Source organism: Serinus canaria, chromosome 6, assembly GCF_022539315.1.
Source record: "Serinus canaria isolate serCan28SL12 chromosome 6, serCan2020, whole genome shotgun sequence".
Taxonomy (NCBI): Eukaryota; Metazoa; Chordata; class Aves; order Passeriformes; family Fringillidae; genus Serinus; species Serinus canaria.
The window spans coordinates 21,740,071-21,760,125 of NC_066320.1; the positions used below are offsets into that span (position 1 = coordinate 21,740,071).

Consider the following 20,055-nt stretch of genomic DNA (forward strand, 5'->3'; position numbering starts at 1 on the left):
AATTCTTATAAACCTGACTTGCACAGCTGCATTCTCAGTATTTTAGTCATTTCTGCTCCTCCTTTCCCTCCTCAGTCCCTCCTGATGTCAGTACTGCCTGGTCCCCAGCATCCTTGGTACTTGTGTTTAGAACAGGGAGATTTCTGACTTGCACAGTAGAATGTCTTATTTCTGCAGTGAATGCCTTTGAAGGAAGAACTCCAGACTCTGGATTGCAGGCTAGGTGACCTGCACTCAAATTGGCTTAAACCACTTTTGGGACTGCTGCCTTAGAGTAGGCATTTTGCAGCTGAAGTTTCCTTTTCACTACAGAATTTTCTGTAGGATAAGGATCATCCAGCAGCTTATAGCTGTCTGTTCTAACTCCAGATTTGTAAAAGCCGTGAGAGCTAGAACTTTTATGTGGGTTGAGTCACACAAATTTCCAAGCACTGCCCACCTTTCCTTATTAGCATGCTACCTTGGCATACTGCTACTACAGTCTTTCTAGCTATTTGTAGCTAACCAGTTGAGTATAGATCTTCTATTTCTTTTGGGCTCTATCTTTAGAAGGCATTTTTGCAGACCGAATTTGTAAGTCTCTCAGAATCATTAAACTGTAGTTTTAAGTCTGCTAGATATTGGTATGCAGGAAGGGACTCCTGTAGTCACTGTGATAAGCCTGGGAATGTTGGCTCAAGACTCAACAGTAGTCATAAAGACAAATAGAGAATTAGAAAGTATTAGAGAGAACACAAAAATAAAGGAGAAAAACTGTTGTTTTCACTCTGTAAGTCTTTGAAAACCCATGTTTTAAATCTTGTGTATTGATTCCAGTGCCCTTAGTTCATCAAACATACCAAAGGACTGCAAAATAGTGCAAATAATGAAACAGCTGTTTGCTCAATTTGTTTCTTAACTATTCAGACTTCTTGCTTGTATTCAAAAATTTTTATTTTCCCTGAGAACATACTTCAATTTATTTTCCACATGTAGTCAGTGAGGCAGGTGAGCTTAGTGTTTCTTCTTTCTTGGCTTCATTGCATCTCCTCAGGCCACTGAATGACTGTCTTTTATCACTTCCAATAAGTGCTGAAATGCAAGTAGGAACTAGGGAACTGATCTTCCTAATGTCTGCCCCTGCAAACATGCACCTTCCTTCTCCAGTCCTCGCTGGTTTTCTCTAGCATGTCCTATGTTGATTTGACTTACTTTAAATACAAGCATCCACTTGGTTTGTGGCCAGTTTTTTGGCATGTTGGTATTTAGTTTTGCTGCTTCCTTTAATTAAATTTATTCATGCTGTGCAAACCAAGTTTAAAAAGATTTCTGATCATTAAAAAAAGAAAAAAAAAACCTAATCTAGCATCCACTTTTTCTCAGCAAGCATCAGACCTAGGACTGTACATTAATAAAGGCCATTGGCTTACTAGTTGCTGTAAAAGATCAAAAAGAAAATCAAAGTGCATGCCAAGCTCCATAGCTTTTTGGAGTGTCTGTGTTCTCCTTTCACTTGTCTTAATCTTCAAGTCAGAGTCCTGGTGAGTTTTGATTTGGTTTTATCTCTTTGTTAGTCTGCAATCATTATATCCCAAAGAAGTCCATGGTGGCTGTGTGAGGGGCACAAGCTCTCTTGGATCCTCTACTGATTTCTGTGAACCTGACCAGGTGTCGTTGTTGCAAAAGCCTCATGTGACTGCAGGTGTTTGATTAGACCATAACCAGAATAAGGCTCCCCATTGTTTTTTCCTTGGGCACAATTAGGTTTTGGTTTCTTCGAGCTGGAGCAGTGCACTTCTGTCTGGGTTTGATTGAACAGAAAGGGCTTTGTTGCATATCCTGCCTTAATCTATTCTCTAGACAGCCTTATTCCTGAGCTAACTGTCATCTGGGCAAATTTGAATTTCTTTGCTGGAAATGAGTCTCCTCTGGTGTACATCAGGTGTCCTGTTGTCATTTCACTAAGGCAATCTCGGCTGAAAGCTGTGTATTTGAGTTCCAGCATTTGCCAGGATGCTTTCTGGCTACTGGTCTTAAAAGGATTTTATTTCAAACTTTTTCTTAAAATCTTCAGCTACCATTTTTAAGGTTCTTGTATCTGTCTTTGATTTCTGTAATGACTTTGTACATCTTGGCTTCTCAGTTCAGCTGGAGCAGCAGTTCCCAACTCAAAACTCTTTTATCTTGTTTTGGGGACCAAGGTTACTGGTCTTGCTTTGGTCAGTTAAATGGTGCTGAAGAGCTGCTGCTGACTATTTTTTTCCTCGGTGTTCAGGAGGACAAGGTCTTCTGTAAATAGAGAATTGCACCAAAGGTTGCACACAAATCACAGCATTCATTTGCTGAATGCTGGTTAGCCACTTAGGCTGAACGGGTAACATGAATGATAACAGTGAGCATAAGGATGCTCTTGTCCTCTTGTGTGATGGTTTGGTGACAGCAGTTGATTTACTGCTCTGTGAGAATGCAGCTGGTAGATAAAAAGCTTCTCCTGGAATAGCCCATCACATTTCAGCACTTAAGTTAATTGTAAGCACAAAAGGGGAAATAAAAAAATTAACGGTCCAGTCCATTGCTATCTGCAGTGCATTTCGAGCCTTGGCAGAATTGCAAGTGCTCTTACGTACCTAGCAGTGAGAAATGTTTTCATAAATGCCACCAGCTGGAGATAAGGGTTCACAACTCCAAAATGGGCTGTAACTCCAAAATAGCAAATCTATCTATCTCAGTGTTTTATGCTCCTGCCATCATCCTGGCCTTTCTTAACACTGCCTGCCTTTCTCAACAAAATTTCTAAAAACAGGCAAGTTTAGTGGGCCTCATTCGGTTTCTGGTGTATCTCCCCTTCCAGATCTAAATGTCTGCTCTGGAGACTGCTTATTTTATTAACTGATAATTTTTAAGATAATTTGTTTCAGGATCTTTGACTTCTTTTTCTCTGCCTGGGTTTTGAAAGTGCCAGCATTACACAGTATATGGAGGTTTGTTCCCCTGGCAGAAGCCCACTGAACCTGTTTTCCTTCCTTGAATGGCACAGAGTTGCCTCCTTTATTTTCCCTGGAGAGCCTGCCCCTACAGGCTGGGATGGAGCAGCCATTGTCTCACAAAGAATACCAGGTTCTTTGTGCCAAGTGGTATGTGCAGATATAAACCCACTGACCATCTTTGAGACTGGGAAAGGTGGATTGGGCTTGAGAAAAAGCAGTGTGAGGCTACATGCATTTTTGCTCCATGTGCTCCAAACCTGAATGGGTTGAGCAAAGTGCATTTAACACGTGTGGGAGTTGTCATGTGTATGCATAGACGTGAGTTCTTGAAACTACTCTGCAGCAAAAGTATTCCTGGCATGGGCTTTCTGGTAAGGTGGGCAGGCTTTCAGCTACCTGGCAGCTGGAGCTCAGAAGGTATTTATTGTAGTACAGCACTGCCTAGTCCTAGTGATGGCTGCAGGAATGCCCAGGGTTATCACCACATTAATCTGTTCTGCTTGTCTATACCTCTAACAAGTGAAGAGCCCTGCCAGCTGTGCACATAGAGACCATATGTCTCCTTGTTACTTGCCTTTGTCCTTGTTTGCAGCCTTACTGCTTCTTAAAGTACCTGTTGGTTGTTGGGAATGCCTGTCCCATGGGAGCTTGGAATGGGCACTGTTATATATATATACAGTTGCTTCTTGGTGGAGCTGGGTAACAGTTTTGGCTTTGAGACATTTCTGAAAGCTGAGTGATTTCCAGATTGGTTGGATCAGTGTGTTTTTTACCACCATTAAATAAAGTTGAACACCTAAGGCTTTTAATAGATTGTGGGTTTAAAACATTTCTGAAGCAGATAACTCTTGTCCTAAAATAGGATGCCATTTCTGCTAGCAGAGTTCAGAGAACAACAGTAATTTTCTGAGTGAGCTTATAAATTATTTATCTTTAGAAGAGGCACCTGTGGGCAGAAGAGAAAGACTGTAACCAAACCCTCACGATCCATGGATAGAAAGTGTTGCCTTTGTAGGCTTGTTCCTTTAAAGATCACAGATCCCTGTGAGATCATTGAACAAACATCTGAGCTACTATATATCATCTGAGCCTGACAGACTGGCTCTATGCTGAGGTGAGAAAAGGGGGTGTGAAATGTCCCTCCTTGATGCTGCTAACTAAAATAATAATAATGATAATCTTTTAAGTACGATCAAAACCTTTTCCTTGTGTAGGGAAGTGATGAGGCCTAGATTTTGATACCACTCAAGTGCAGATGTATAAAAGCAGTCCTCAGGAAGGATTTGGGACAAAGAAAGTTACACTTACGTTTGGCTGGGCACAGAGCAGTTCACTGAAAATAGCAGGACTGTGAGAAGTGACTGGTAGGGACAAAGGACCAACTGGTGGGCAGAGACAGTTCACTTCCAAACTCCAGGAAGCTGTGTCCTGGCTAATGCTCAGTGAGCACACTTTTTAGTCTGTGCTTGCCAGAGTAAACCTGGTGGGAACTGTGTGCAGAGGTCCCTGCACCAACCCTAGCAGGGGAGAGCAGGGTGAGGCTCCTCCTCTCCCTATTTCCTGGCTCACTCATCTTTGCTATGTGCTGCTCAACTTTGTCCATGTGTCCAGCTCCAGACACTGAACAAGACTCTCATGGGTTCCATCAGCCTTGGATTCTCCACAGCAGGGCTGGAGCATTACTCATGTCTCTTTGTTACCCTGGAGCTCATGGGGAGCTGCACCCACCTCTGCAGGCTGTTCTTCTCCCCAGTGACCTCTTACAGCTTTACTGCCCAGCAACATTGGTGCATCCCACCTCAGTAGCATCCTGTTTCATACCTCAGAGGAGAAATTTGCCCTTTTTTCCTTTCACTTAATCTTTTGGTCTGGCTGAACTTTTTATTATTGGAAAAATATCCATTTTCCAGCAATTTTTCCTCTACTCAGGGCAGAAAAGATGATGCCTTTTACTCTGGGAATGACAGATGTGTGAGCTGGTGGGGGCTGACTCGCAGACTCATGCTCTCAGCCCACAGCATGAGAGGGCCATGGGTCCTTCCCTGCATGTAGTACAAGCTGCAGCTGCTGGATGCAGGAGATCTGGGACACCAGAGCAGGATTGGCAATGTGCTGTGAGTCTTACACACATGTGGCATGGTTACCCTTGAATCTGCAGCCCACATCTTTGTCTTTCCCATCAGACCCACTCCACATCCTCTGGATCCACAGATCTGTGCTCTACATGCAGCATGTCCTGGGAATCTGAGTTGTGAAACTATCATAGCAACATCCTCCTCCTCCTTTTCCTCTTGGCATTCATGAACATGGAAATAATAGTCATGGCTTGATCAGTGTGGGGGTGAGGAGTGGTGCTAAAGCATCAGCACTGCATTTAGCTCCAGGATAGCTGCAAAGGTAAGGTAGTGCTGGGTCAGACAAAAGCTCTTGGCTGCTGCTAGTCCTGGAGGGATGCTTTTCTGGAAGCCAGTGTGAGTGGCAGCTGCTTCCAGCATGTGTCTGTAGCATTGGCAGCCTTAGTGGAGCCTCTCTCTGAACTTGGATCCTGCAGACAGACAAAGAGGAAAGGGAGAAGGAGATGAGTGCAGCTGGGGTTTAGGCAGAGTCTGTTGGGAAATGTGGCAGCTGTGTGTGTGTTTTTATTTAACTTCTAATTATTTAGTTATGTTCTTTCTCTGTGGTGCTTCTGGGGATTAATTTCAACAAAGACTTCAGCCTGCATCAGCAACTTTAAAGTTGCTCTGTGAGAAGTGTGATGGCACTTGGAAAAAAATTGTTTTCTATATTAATTAGAAGTTACTACTGTAAAATTGATGTCAATTATCCAGCACTTTATTATGGAGAAGCAATAGCCTCTTTGTAGTCCAGGTGTCAGCAGCCTTTTCATTACAATGAGAAATGTTGCAATTCAGTTGAATTCATGAAGAGAAACGCTCAGGGACTTTGAGTTGTTGTAGAGATTAAGGAGGGAGGAAAAAGGGGAAATTTTGTACTAAACCTCGAATAAACAAGCCCATTTGTTGATTGCAATGTGAAATGCACATTTCTACAGGAATAGGAAAACCTAGAGTCTCTTCCTACAGCCTCCACCCTCAGAGCTGAGGGGACAGACTGCTGAGTTTGCTTGTGGCGTTTTGTGCTTTGACTGGGTTTGGGAGGTGGGACTGCCAAACCCACCTGCCAAACCCACGAATTCCCTCTGGGTGTGGCACACAGGCAGTGACTCCACCACCTCTGCAGGGTGGACAGAAGGCATTTGTGGCTGCCCTGAGTCCTTCTGCCCTGTTGTGCAGTAGTGCTGATGAGAGGTTGGCATTACGTGCCCCGTAGACTGGCTGCTCCATCCTCTGGCATGGAGCAGATGGGACAGAGCCTCTGGATTTTCTGTCCTGTGGGGCCTTGTCCTGTTCTGGAGACCCTCCCCCATCCATGAGCAGCAGGGAGTCGGTGAAGGGGCAAGTGCATTTTAACCTGGGCATTGTTGGGGGTGTTTTACCTTTTGCTTGATGTGAGATCATTCAGTCAGTGCTGTTCCAACTTCTCCTGTGTAGTGGTAGTTAATGACTGTCTTAGGGGCATGGAGAGGCTTTAGTGAGGTACTGGTGACTGATTGCATTCTTGTGCTTTCCTGTGCTAATTAAAAAGACAGTGTAGTGACCTTGATTTGTTCTTGGTTCTGTTTTTCCTTTTATTTTTCTGTCATCACCTGTGCATGCTCCCTGGAACCTACCCACCACCAGATCCTTTGCTGGGTGCTCTGAATTGCTGGTGCTCTCTAATTTTATGTTCCAGTAAGGCAGAGACTGCAGATGCAGATGATGAAAGATTCTGCAGGTTAAAAAGTTACTAAGCAATGAAAGCCACTGATGTCTGCTAGATAGATGGGCCCTAGAGCTGCATGTTGGCCATTAGGTTTTACTGCTGGTGCAGCTCCCTGTGTGGCATTGCTGCTAACAGTAGCAGTGTTCTCCTGGGCTCAGTGGGGATAGGAGACTGCTGTAATCCCTGTGTTTCTCCAGGACAGGATCTTCCAGGAGGACTGGTCTCTCCTGGAGGAGTGCAGTAGGTTGGCTCTTGCTGAGGATCAGTCAGAGGAAACAGCTCTGGTGCAGTAAGGAAAAAGTCAGTGTGTAGTGACTAGTACAGTAAAATGATGGTGTGTTTTGAATGCTGAAAATTTCAGGGCAGAGGCAACTGCTTCTGGGGGAAATGGTTTCAGAGCTCGTGTGGGAGGAGGCCACTGACTCAGCTGACCTAGATTGTCCATCCAGTTTGCAAGGCAGTGATAGAAGGAGCTGGTGGATGGAGCAAAGTAAGGAGCCATAGACTGGGAAATAATCTTGTTCCTCTGGGTGCAGTGACTTGGCATGGCAGGGGTGGGATGCTGCAGAGAGCTGAGCCCTGCATCAGTCCCTCCTTTGGAAGCCAGCCCTCCTGCCATGTTCCTGAAGGGATGCCTCTACTCACAAGCTGTTGGTATGACTGGGGAAGGAGAGTTTTATGGGGCATGGGCAGTTGTAGCTGCAGGAGGAAGCTGAAATCTGAATGCCAGAGAAAGCGCTTCCTGTTCAAAACAGCTCCTAAAAAGTTGGTTTGGGGACACACATGCAGGGGCCTGAATCTCCAGCATTTCTCTGAAACTTCTGGAAAGCAGTCAGAGAGTGAGTGGTGATAGGGGGTTAATTTGATGGCAAATTATCTTTAAATTACAGTGGTGCAGCTCCACTGAGTTCTGGCTTGTTGCAGTGGAAAAAATGAGCAAATGTAGCCTCTGGGGCTGATACAGGTAACTGCAGGAAGGGAATTCAGCAGCCTTCCCTCCTCTCGTATTGACCCTGAGTTGCTCGCTTCCGTCATACTGCTTTTTAAAGACTCTGATCCCCCTAAGGTAACCTACAAAAAGACTTTTAGATTGTGACTCCATTAGGGTTTGTTTGTTGGGTTTTTTTCACTGTAAAGATCCAGTAAAGTATTTTTAAAAAAAGAAAAAAGCTTCCCCTGCATGTTTATCCTTGCAGTCTTAGGGTGTCACATCAAACTCCTTGAAGATCATCTACAGTCCGATTTCATCTGTCCTTGCCTGACACTAAAACTGGTGTTTTTCCAGCTTCTCGTGAGATGGTAAAAATCTGAATGAGTATTTAAAATCTGTTTGGAAGAGCAGCTAAAAATCCCTTCCCTTCTCATACTTGACTATCTTGGAATTCATGTTTTCTAGACATGAGACTTCCAAGAAGAATGGGTCGAACAAGACTTTGAAGGAGAAATGCTTTAATCTCAAAATTAAATTGCTCTAGTTCCTTTGTATCTGACAGGAGGGTGCAGATAAAGATCTTGTGTGTTTAAGGAAAAAGGCTGTTCTTCCTGCAGTAGTTTTCCTGAGCAAAAGTCAAAGCAATGTGTAAGAAGGGCAAAGGATGCTAACATAGAGTCTTCTATTACAGAAAGGATGTGAGTTTTTTTGTCATCTGTGTAGGAAGTTGATGTCTTTTAAACCTTCCTGTTAGGTATTCTTAATACCTTTTGCTGCTCTTTGACCTGTCCTCTGTCTTGCAGCTGCATCTTAAAGAGCAGATGAAATCATCTCAAGGATGGCAGGTCCTAATCTCAGTAATAGTTTCTATCCATTACAAGGTATGAAGTTGAAATGATCTGTGAGTGGGTTTATCTCAGATCCCACGTAGCATTTTTTTCTCAGTAGCAGCAAGAACGGGAAATTATCAGGCAGTAGGGAGAAGCTGTTTATTTTTAACTTACCCTTTCTTTTTAAGTTCTATTTCATAATTAAAGGAGATAAGGAGTGGAAGCCAATGAAATACATAGCTGAAGGGATAAGCTGATCTCAAGCTCACTGCAGAGATTACAATGAGTAACAGAGTAGAGACTTTGGGGACCTCTTTCCTTCCCTGTCCTCATCCTGAGGTATCAAACTGAGTTCTTAGCTGCCTTTCAAAGGTGATGCAAGCAGACATATTTAAAGGATTCTGGTTACAGAGCTCACTGCTGCTCTCAGAGTTTACTTCTCTTCACCATGGTTTGAGGATGCCTCTCTTGAGTATCTGAAGAGATCTCTACTCAGAGCTAGCAAGGAGGAATCCTGATTGTTCCTAAAGAAACACGTGCATCCATTGAGCGATCGCAACTGGGTGGCACTGTGCACACCTGTGTGTAGGGGAATGCAGGGAAGCTGAAGGGAAGGTTCCTGGGGAGGCAGGTAGCCCTGAATGAAATGCCTTTGCTCTTGAATTACTGCTGGAGAAGCCTGTTCAACTCCTCACCTTTCAAACCAGGTTTTTTCTCTGCAGCTTATTAATCTTGATCAATTTGGCTTCCTCTGATTGACAGGAGCAAGCTGCCAGATCCTTTATTGCTCAAAAGAAGGTGCATTATGCTATTACACTGTGTCCCTAGTGGATAGTTATTCCTGTGCCCAGGTGGCTTTCTTTCATCATTGCTCTTGGCTCTGCAATACTTCTTGTAGCTTCTGCACACAGGAGCAAGAAGGGCAGAATTGAATTTGGAGATGGATGTCATTGCAGGGAATTCTTTCTGCCAGTGGAGCTGACAAACAAGACAGCATTAGGAAATGAGTGCTGGAGAGGAGGCTGTGAGCCTTGGCAACACTGGCAAGCTGTTCTTAAATAACATTGCAGAATCAGAAACAATGCAGGGAAAAGGGCTCTGAGACCTTCAAGTCCAAATCCTTATTCCTGTCCCTAGCTCGTGTCTGCAATGCTGCAGGACAGTTGAGCTGCAGAGACTGCTGTGTGACCATCTCACCTGGGAACCACTTCTGGAACCCCTTTTATGCCCCCAGTCCTCATTTGGATGATTCTCTGTAGCTTCTGCCATCTCAGGCCCTAGCATGAGTGTCTCTGTGCACCACTGCCACGTGCAGAGTTTGGGGGAAACAAGCTTTTGAAGGAACCCTATGCAACTTTAGATTTCTTAGAATAAAAGATGTAAGGACAAGATTCAGCACTGTAAAGGGCAGGAGCTGGCAGTTGACCCTGCCCCTTTAGGCAGCTCCTAAAGGGGCAGGGTCAACTTCCCCTTTAGGAGCTGCCTAAAGGGGCAGTTGACAGTAGTGCTTACACTGTTGGGAGTACAGGAGAAGTGCAAGGGCTCCTTGTTGTTCTGGTCACTGCTGTCTCAGTCCTCTGCAATGCTCTTCTTAGGATCTTTTCTGAATTGTGATGCCTTGGAGCAGGGTCCTCTTGTTTTGCACCTTTTACCACGTGTCTTCCTGGCTGAAGCTTGTCATGAGCTGGGGTTACTGTAGTGCAAACCTCAGATGTTCATATTCTCTTTAGCTCTCAGAGCAAATGGCAACAGCCTAAGAATGAAGTTCCTGTGTTTAGGAGAATCATTTCAGGCATGTGTTTGCCCCAGGAGTGTTGACCTCTATGGCTCCTTGTAGGAAGATTGTTGTCACCAACCACCTCACAAGTGCTTTGAGGAATATGTTAGTCCATGCAATGCTTTAAAGCTAAAAATCATTGTGGGAGTTCCTCTTGGTGTTCCCTATTTAGGGAAATGAATAGTTCAATAGAACAGAGATGTGTAACTATGAGTTTGCAAGTGTAGCCCAATGCTGGGAGCAGAGCAATAAAAGCTGGAACTACTTTGGATGTAAAAGCCAAAGATAGTAAAGTATCTCCTGGGCAGAAGGACCTGGATTCATGTCTTCTTGTCTTTCTAAAAGCAGAGTCCATACCAAGGCTGGTCTTCTCTTAGTGATTGTCAGAAGCTTGTTCCTATCAGAAGAGGCATGTGGTGCTCTGTATGGAAGCAGAGCAGCTTGACCTGAGCAGCTCTAGAAGCTGGTGATTTAGCAGGCTGTGAATGGTGATTCATGAGCCAGGAGGAAAGTGTGGTGACAAAAGTAACCTTGGAAAGACCCTGGGACTGGGCAAATCTGTGTTTGTATTGTGCTTCTCTGTTGCATCTGGGTGTACATGTGGTAATTAGCTGCTTGATTTATTAATATATCTAATTCTGATGACAGAAAGCTGTTGCTGTCATGGATATAGGTTTAATCTACCATTCTCATGAATGAAGAAATTCTGTAAATTTTTTTCAGGACTGGTTCTTGGCATTAGGAAGACTTTAGTGCCCACCTCCATGTTGTCAATCATGAGCCAAATACTGGCTGTTAAAGCCAAGTCTGTTGTGAAAACAGGTGCCAGAGCTGTGATCTATCTCAGCCCTGCTCCTCCTGTGCTGAGGAGCCTGTGGATGCTGATCCCTTTGCTGTGTTTGGCTGTTCCTGGCAGGTTTTGGAGGTGGTGAGGTCCAACTACGACACGCTGACGCTGAAGCTGCAGGACGGGCTGGACCAGTACGAGCGCTACTCAGAGCAGCATAAGGAAGCTGCCTTCTTCAAAGAGCTGGTAAGCTGCCTTGCCTCTGAGCAATCAACAGCCCTCCTCAGAGCCTTTGCTTATGGCCTGGGCAGTGGTATTTGGGGTGTAGCTGGGCAGTCCTGTTACTCCATTGGACTGCCCCCAAAGACAGGGCAAGAGCAGGATCTGGACAGACACTGCATGTCTTAACAGATCTGAGATCTTCCTGGAGCTCCCTGTGTGGCTGAAGAGGAACCTCCAGGTTGCTTGGGCCAGCACGGGTCAGATGGTCTCTGTCCCTTTTGCCATGGGGATTTGCTCTGCTTTGTACTGCTGAATTTGTTGGAGAGAAGCTGACTGAGTTGACTGCTCCCACCTGGGGTTAATCACACAGAGCAATGTTGCTTTTTTGCTGTTGTTAAGGGGACCATGAGGTTTGGGACTGCTGAAACACCTTCCTGCTCATTGCTTTCCACCTTCACTCACAAAAAAAGGGCTCCCAAGCAAAGAAAGTGAAAGCATTCCCTAGAAATTTCTCCATCTGCAAGAGGAGAAGACTGATGGTAGGAAGACCCACAGAAATTATAGAGCAATGACAAAAATGAGTCTAAATACTTCAGGTTAGTAGTTATAATTCTTCAGCAAGCCAGCTTGCTTACCCTTCTCCAGAGAGCCCTGATGGAACTGTTCTTGTCCAACAGCCACATGAGCATGAAGGCAGTGTTTTTGTAGTGACTGGTGTGTGAGGGAAGCCTCACTCTTGAATCATTACAGCTTCACCAAAAGGGAGGGATCTCTAACTTTGGCAGCCTTCTCTATCAGTCTGAGAACTGATTCTTTCTCCCAGCTCTGTCCCTGCTGATTGATGAGTAATTGATGCCTGCCTACTCTATCACGAGTCTCCATGAGTTTGGGCATGTTGTTGTGCACCCTTCTGTCAGCTCTGCTCCAGAACAGGCACCTGAAATGGTTTTGTTTCCTTTTACGGCGTGTTTTTAACTCTCTTGAGGTCATTCCGGCCCTGACATGGGGTAGTATATGGGCAAAACCACTTGAAATTGCTTCTATGCTATTTTCCTGTGTTCTTTTGTGTCTGTTTTTGTCTCTCTGGCTTGCTGTCTGACACATCTTTCCTGGAATACAGCAAAGAAATTTGGCCATAGCCTTCCTGTGACACAGGCTTCTTCTGTTACTGTACTCTAGAAAGAAGACACATTCCTGTTTCTGTTGTCATCTGTTCTGTCCCAAGGGCTCCCACCCTCATCCAGCATCTCCTTCCCCTTGGCCACATGACTGTTCAGCTTCCTGCATGTCCCACTTTCCACTTGGCCTGGCAGAAGCTCAGGCCGATCATGCCAATTGATTAAAATGACATTCTCAGTCCTGTGATCATCACAACCACAAAACACTTCAGCTAAAATTATTTTCTTCCTAGACCAATTTCCTAATTTTTTTCAAAATCCCAAATTTGTATCATTTAAGAATCTGTTTATCATAACCAGCCCATCAACTCCCTTGTGAAAATTGCCCATCCGGGTACCCCTGGGACCCTCTCCTCAAGAGCATATAAATGCCTGAATAATTACTGTATAAATGTGCTGATTTGACCCAGTTGTGAATCAGTTTAATCCACATCTCTAGATGCCCTGAGAATTGGGACCCTATTAAATGTTCTTTACTCACAGCTACAGAAAATCCCCTGCATTCCATTAAGCCGTTCCCCCAGCACAGCGGGAAATGAACCTGATACGTTGTGATTTGTCTTCAGCAAATCCACTTGGCCTCCCGGCCTCCTCGCTCTGCTTTTCTCTAGGTGCACAGTAACTGATGGCTTTATTAATTGTTCAAACAACTCATCAAAAAGGCCCTAATCTGCCCTGTCCTTCCCACAGCCCCTGCAAACCAGGTACTTGCTTTCTTTTTGTGAAGTTTTTGAGTTTTTACTTCAGCTTCTGTTGCTGGTCTGATGCTGGATAATACCCCCCTACCCAGTGCTTTGGGTTTAACCTCGGAGGTTTGCAGGATTTCCTGGAGGGGGCCGAAGGGAGTTGCTGCAAATCTCTTTGTGAGCTGTACCAAAGGATCAGGGCTGGTGGTGAACTACAAGTTTCTGAATTCACGTTGATCCCATCAGGTCTTCCTGGACAGGATCTGTTTGCAAGTAATTCTTTCCAGATTCTGCCGGGTTTTCTTATCACTGTCTGTGAATGTTTGCATCAAAGCAAACCCTTCTTGGGTGGGGAATGACACAGAGGAGACATTTTCCTTTTCAGCTGCCTTTTTATCTCTCTTTGCTCCCATTAAGTAGGTGAGCAGAAGCTTCCCCAAGCCATTCTGGGGGCTCCTTTATGCTTAGAAATCTTGTTCTCACTCCTTTGACCTGCTTTGCTAATTCACTGCTTCACTTCTCTTGCTTTGCCTCAGTGCTGCTCTTTCTTGCTAATCCCAAAGAAAAATCTGCTTTCTTCTCCCATTCCCTTTACAAAGAGGTTTTCAAAGGCTGCGATACTGTGGCCACATTGTGGTGGAAGGTGATGTGCAGATTGTTTTATCAGCTGGGCTTTTTGGCATGTTGTGCTGCCTTTGAGGGGCTGAAGGAATGAAGTTAAGAAGTTTTCTTACACTTTTTATTTCTTTTCCTTTGAAGCCTCAGGGATGTCATTTGAGGTCTGTGCTGCTTTGATAGAATGGATGGTTTGGATGAGAGCTTTTGGACCCTCACATTGCAGCTGCAAGAATGTGTGGAAAGAGATTTCAGCAGCTTTCCAAAACACTCACTGTCTCTGCAGTTAGATAGGTTTCATCAGTCTCAACATAGTCTGATTAGGGATTGATTTCGACTGAGGAAATTATCTTAATTTGACTTTTAATTAAGTGTAGTAGTCAGCGTAAACGTTCTTCCCATTGTACAAATAATTTAAGGGCTGCTTGTTGATTAGGAATAGGTTTAGTTGATGAGACTTGCTGTGAAATAGGAGTGTCGGTACAACCTTGCACACTTCCAGCTCTGATGACACAAAACTAAAATTTAATCATGTTTCCCCCCCTCATGGTTAATGCCCTTGCTTTATCCATTCTTTCATTTACTCATTCTTCCACAGGTGATGTCAGTGGATTTTCCATTTTTTCAACGTTTGTGGACTAATAGTAAGAAAACAATTTTAGAGCTCTTCTGTCCCTAATTCTCCAGGATACTCCATACAGAAGCAAGAGAGGACATGTGCTCTGCTTGTACTTCCTAGCAGAATTAATGTTAAAGCTCTGACCTTAATTTCTGCATTTTTGGGGCCTTTGTGTAAGTCTGGAGGGATCTGGTAAATTCCAGGCTGGCAGCCAGGCCTGGGCTGCCCACTGCACCAAGAGCTAGGAGGAGTCCTGGGGTCTATCCTTAGGGAGCAGCTTAGGTAGACTATAGGAAGCTTCTGAAATGTATCCTTGTTACAGACTGACACCTCCCCGTGTAACTGTCTGGTCTTCCAACTCCAAAAGGGAGATGAGCTCTGGCTCCCTGTGCTGAGCCCTGGTGCTGGAGATAACTTGATTTAACTTGAATTTGAACTATTCTTACCTTTTAAGCGGGTTGGCTCAGGCTGCCTGATTTCTCATAGCAGAAGAAATGCTGGGCAGAGATTTGTGTAAATGTCACTTTTGTGTGTTATCATGCCCACTCTTCTCCCCAGTTTGTGTTAAGGCAGATCTGTGTTCATCTAGACTGCTCTTGACCAAAGTTTGTGTCTAAAGCTTCTGTTGAAACCTGAAGCTGTCTTTAAATGAAACTGGCTCCACAGTAGGTCCAGGTGAGCTCCTCCACCTCTTCACAGCCCATAGGTTTTAAAAGTTTTTCCTCTTTTCCTGTGCAAATCTGCTTTGTCTAAATTAGGCTGTGTATTTCTTGCCCCATCCCTGGGGAGCCAGATAAATATTACTCACTGTTCTCTTTCTGACCTCATTTTACATAATGGAGTGTGTTTGCTCTATTCCTCCTTCTCTTTGCAAACTAATCAGGCTAATTAATTTCTTGGGCTCTACCCCATAGCTACAATTTCTGCTAAGCCCTGTGTTCTCATTGTGCCACTCCAGCCTCACTTTCTGGGCTTGCAGAGACTCTTTCTTGGAGACCTTGATGTGTATACAAGCTGGGAATCTTCTACTGCTGATGCCTGAGTCCTGGCAGCAGTTCCTGAGGCCAGGAGCTCGTAACTGCTTGTACTTTTTGTTTCTGGGACCCACAGAAATGCTTTTAGTCAGAATAAGGGTACTGGCTTACACTGCTTGTAGCATCTGCCCCTTTTCTTCAGGCACTCATATTCCCCAGAGCAGAGAACTCCCCAGAGCTCATAACTCGCTTCTTTCCTTCTTGTCAGAACTGACTGAATCACTGGCACAGGAGCACTTGGTAGGAGTGGGACCAAATCCTGTCAGTGGGACTCCTGGCACCAGGACAGACTCGTGCCAGCCAGTGCTCGGGAGACCACTTGTAGCTGTGTTTAACACAGGGTACAGCTATGTTTATCTTGCAAGATGTGGTCCCAAACTATTTGAGGATAGAGTAAGTAAAAAGACACCTAAAGTAGGGAGTTGAAGGGGTGCTCCAAGGGAACAAAGATGCTTGGGGTCTCTGCCAGGCATCCTGATGAAGGAGAGTTTGTGGTTTCTGCAGATGACATAAAACTTAAGTACTTTGTCTCTTAGGGTAGAAATCTTTGCTAGCGTGCTCGGGTTGTTTGGGTTTATGCAATGGGGCTCACTGGAGTTCATTTCACAGCTTTCCCTGTTAACCTTCCAAGTTTTGCTTTCCTTCCCTTTCTTACACATTCTGCCTTTTGGGTAGCTTTCTGCCCTTTCAGTGTGTTTTTCTCACTGGGTAGCAAGTGGGACCCTCGGCAGTGTGTATATATATGCTCTTCCAGCCCCTGGTATTGGATTCCTCATTATGCATCTATATAATTCTTCCTCCAGTGCTTTTACAAAGTACAAAACACTAACCAGGTCAGCAACAACCTTATTATCACAGGCTCCGAGTCTCTGGGAACTGTAATCCTGTTGTTTGGATGAGCTTGTGTCAGTTTTGCTTTCTGTCACTGCTGCACAGTCGCTGACACAGATGATGTTTGACTTTGTTTTCTCGTTGCCAAGTGCAGCTGAGACTGAGCCCAGTCTGGGGCCTGCGTATTTGGCCAATGAGTCTGCTGGCACGAGGGGGGGAGGGAAGCTGCTGTCAACAGGGCTGCCCAGCTCTTCTTTGTGCTCTGTGGGTGACCAGGAGTCTGGGTGTCATTGAGGGATAAAAGGTGTCTCTTCTTCAGAGACAGCCAGTGAGCCAGCTGCACGTGTACAGCGTTCGGAATACACACAGCTGGCTCTGAACCCAGGGGCTTCTTCCAGCCTGGGTGATAATTTGTGTTTACAGCACAGTGGCATGGCCTCTGTCCTCTCCTTCAGTCTGTATCTTTGGCTCTGCGGGTTCTGGAGCAGGACAGAGGCCATGGCACTGCATTAATCTAGGAAATGCTCACTGCCACTCTGGAGGGCATTGATAAAATATGTTCTTTAAGCTGCAGCCTGCTCACTTCCCCCATCTCTTTGCCCCAGAACAGGAAACACATCGTAGCTCATGCATCCACACATCTTCTCCCATCCCAGTCTCATTGGGAGTTCACTCTCCTTGCTGGGATGGCACTGTAGACATTCCTGTTTTTACAAGAAACAGCTGAACCTCAGCTCCTTGCTAGGCTGGAGTCTCAGTGAGACCTTGCTGCAGCAATTGCTGTGCAGCTGTTAAGGCAAAACAGCTTCACGATGAGCATGGAGGTCAGCAGTGTCAAAACTACCAGGCTCATGAGGAGCCAGGACGAGTCCCGTGGCTAAGACATCCCGTTTTGTTTCTGTCAGGTTCGCTCCATCAGCATCAACGTGAGGAAGAACCTTGCTTTCAACACGCTGAGCCAGGAGCTGCTGCTGAAGGAATTCTCGACGATCTCTTGAAGCGGGGACGCTGCGGCAGCGCGGGCGGAGCCGGGACGGCCCGGTGGGCAGGGACGCTCCCGCTCTGCGGTCAGTCGCCTCCTGCCTGCGGAAGGGACTGTGTTTCTTCTAGGGGAACGCCTTGCTGCTGTGTGTTTGATCCCAAAGGAATGTGTTTAAACAGAACTTGGGCTGAGGAGAGCTGATTGGCATGTTGAGGAGGAAGCAATATTTTATGGTGCCACGGGAGTGGGCAGCCATTCCTGCGACATAGCAATGGGAGATTCCCTCCACAGCCTCAGGGAAAATGCACTGGAAACCTTTGTAGCAGAGCTGGGGAGAGCTCACAACTGAAATAATAAAACCAGCCCAGCTGTGTGAAACTGTTCTGGATAGAGATTGCTCACCTGCTCTATGGGGAAAAGCTCTCTGGTCCCAGGTGAGGGCTGTTCTTTTCCATCAGCCTGGGTCAACATGTCCCTCTGTCATGTAAGTCAAATCCACTGCCATCCCATTGGGAATGGCTTTGGATTATAAAACAGTTTCCCCAAGGAGCAGGCCTTGCTCACTGCTGTCTCCTGATGTCAAAAGGTGTCGCTTCAACCAAGCCATTGGATTACTGGAAAAAAGGAAACTTTGCCTCCAAGGCTGTTGGCTTACAGGGTCCAGTGTGAGCCAGTATACAACAATATGGGTCATCAAACAGAGCACTTTGTTACTGGAGACCTGCTCTGCTTGGGGTCACTGTTGCTTCCAGTAGCCCCAGCTCATCTGCTGTTTCTAAGGTAGAGGGACATTTTTAGATATTTGGTTTTCATGGGGCAGAGGCTGACTCCTTCTCCCCACTCACCTTGTTGCCCATCAGAGACCGCTTTGCGACAATCCTCCTCTTCCTCACAGGAACATCTGCCTTGCACATGTTTGCAGGTGCCTGGTGACCTTCATAAATGAAGAAGTCTCCAGTTTTTCCTTTGTGTGTAGCACACAGTTAAAATGCATCTGGAGAAGTAGTGACTTCACTTGCTTGCCCTCCTGTCTTCACCAAGCGACGTACAGCCGTGTGTGCTGAGGGCTTCCCAAGGAGGAGCTCTGGGATGATGCTGTGAGGCACAGGCAGAGCTCTCTGCTCCCAGAGCCAGGGCTTCAGAGGTGCCCACATCTGGCAGAGTCTGGTTAGAGTGCTGTGTCAGGCTGCCAGCTCAGGAATATACAGCATAAACACCTGTTCCACACCTGTTCCCTGCTCATGCTTTTTTAGTTCCCAGCAGTGATGTTATGGTATTGGGATCTGGCCTGACTTGGTGGACTGAAGTAGAGAAGTTATTTACATCCCAGATCCACAGGTTTTTTTCCTACCCCTAGAAAACAGATGTTTTTTTTTGAAAGTGCCTAGTCCTGCTCTTAGCCTTGTAGGTTAGTATGAGTAATGTGGATGTCATGCTCATTTACTACCATTTTTAGGCAAGGCTTTTTTCATGCTAATGTGCATTAATTGTGTAATGTTTCATCTTACCTTCGATGAGCATGGGAAACTGAAAGCTCTGTCCTTGGCCACCCACTGGGCACAACACTGATGACATCCTTATGTTTTTCTTGGGAGCACTGGCTTCTCTCAGTAGATGATACTATTCCTCAGCAGGGAATTGTCTGGCTTTTAACAGCTAAGCCAGACATTTATTTGCTTTCTGTCATGCAAGTGTATGGGAATGTGTATGTGTCAGAGGGACAGTGCTTAGGAGAGCAAGCAGGCTCCATAAAATCACTGCCTGAGAACAGGCCAGGGCATGTAGAGGAGGCAGCTTCTCTGGTGGAAAATGAGGAACAGTTGTTTGCAGTATGTGGTGCTTGTCTGGGGGGATAGAGGGGGACCTCACCTCTGAGGGGGGAGTTCCTTCTCAAGGGGACTTGAGGTGCAGCCCCATCATTGTGACTGGTGGAGCACTGAGTCATCCAGTGTCCTCATGCCTCCTGTTCTCTGAGCCCATTTAGGCTGAGCCTAGACACATATGTGAGAGAGTTTGGGATGAGTCTGCTTCTGACTCGGCAGCCTCTGGAATTTTCAGCTTCTCACTCTGGGCTCAGCTATCCTGTCTCCCTGAGGGAGCTCCCCTGCTGGGATGATCATAGAAGCCCAGGCATGTGTAGGATCAGTTCCTGAGCCCAGCCCTCATCCACGTCTGAGCTGGGGAAGACTGTGATACATGTCCTCTTGTCACACTGTCACTGAACCAAGCACTGTAAATGGATGTACATACAAACCTAGAGCTCAATAAATAGCAGAGCCCCGCCAGTCCAGAGTGTGCAGTGTTTGTCCTTCACTGGAGGGAGAGTGGGGTGGTTGGGGAGTGGTCCTGTCACCATTTGGTGGCACACTGGCTGCAGCAGGGCTATCACCTGCCCTTGGGCTCTTCCTGTCTGTGCAGAGGGAGGCTGTGGTGCTGCACAGTGATGCTTTGTCCTTGGTCCAGTGTGCAGGTACCACCCAGTAGTCAGCATCCCTCTTCCTCCTGCGTGTCCCTGTTTCTGGCACTAAGGAATCCATGAGCAAGGCTGAGAGCCCATGAGCGAGGGATGCAGGGACCTGCCTGTGCATGGTGTGATGCTCTCTGTTGCTGGTGTCAGCAAACTCCTGCTCACAGATTCTGCTGCACCTTTGTCTGCTTTGTTAAACACCCTACTACTGTTTGTGTTTTGAGGCCGGCTTGAGCTGAGCAGAAAGTCATTTAAATCTTAATGTTCAGCTTCAGGATGCGTGTGACAGCCTCCAACTTCCCCATATC

The 20,055-nt window shown here is 45.8% G+C and overlaps 1 protein-coding gene across 2 annotated transcripts in view; it reads left to right on the forward strand.

Annotated features, from left to right (window-relative positions):
* Nucleotides 1–19,565, forward strand: part of ARMH3 (armadillo like helical domain containing 3) — a 123,732-nt gene extending 104,167 nt beyond the window's left edge. For both annotated transcript variants that reach the window (XM_050976539.1, XM_009087243.4), the window contains exons 25-26: nucleotides 11,243–11,359; nucleotides 17,204–19,565. In XM_050976539.1, coding sequence (XP_050832496.1) covers nucleotides 11,243–11,359; nucleotides 17,204–17,296 — 210 coding nt within the window. In that variant the 3' untranslated portion in view covers nucleotides 17,297–19,565. The remainder of the gene's footprint in view (nucleotides 1–11,242; nucleotides 11,360–17,203) is intronic.
* The last annotated feature ends 490 nt before the right edge of the window (nucleotides 19,566–20,055 follow it).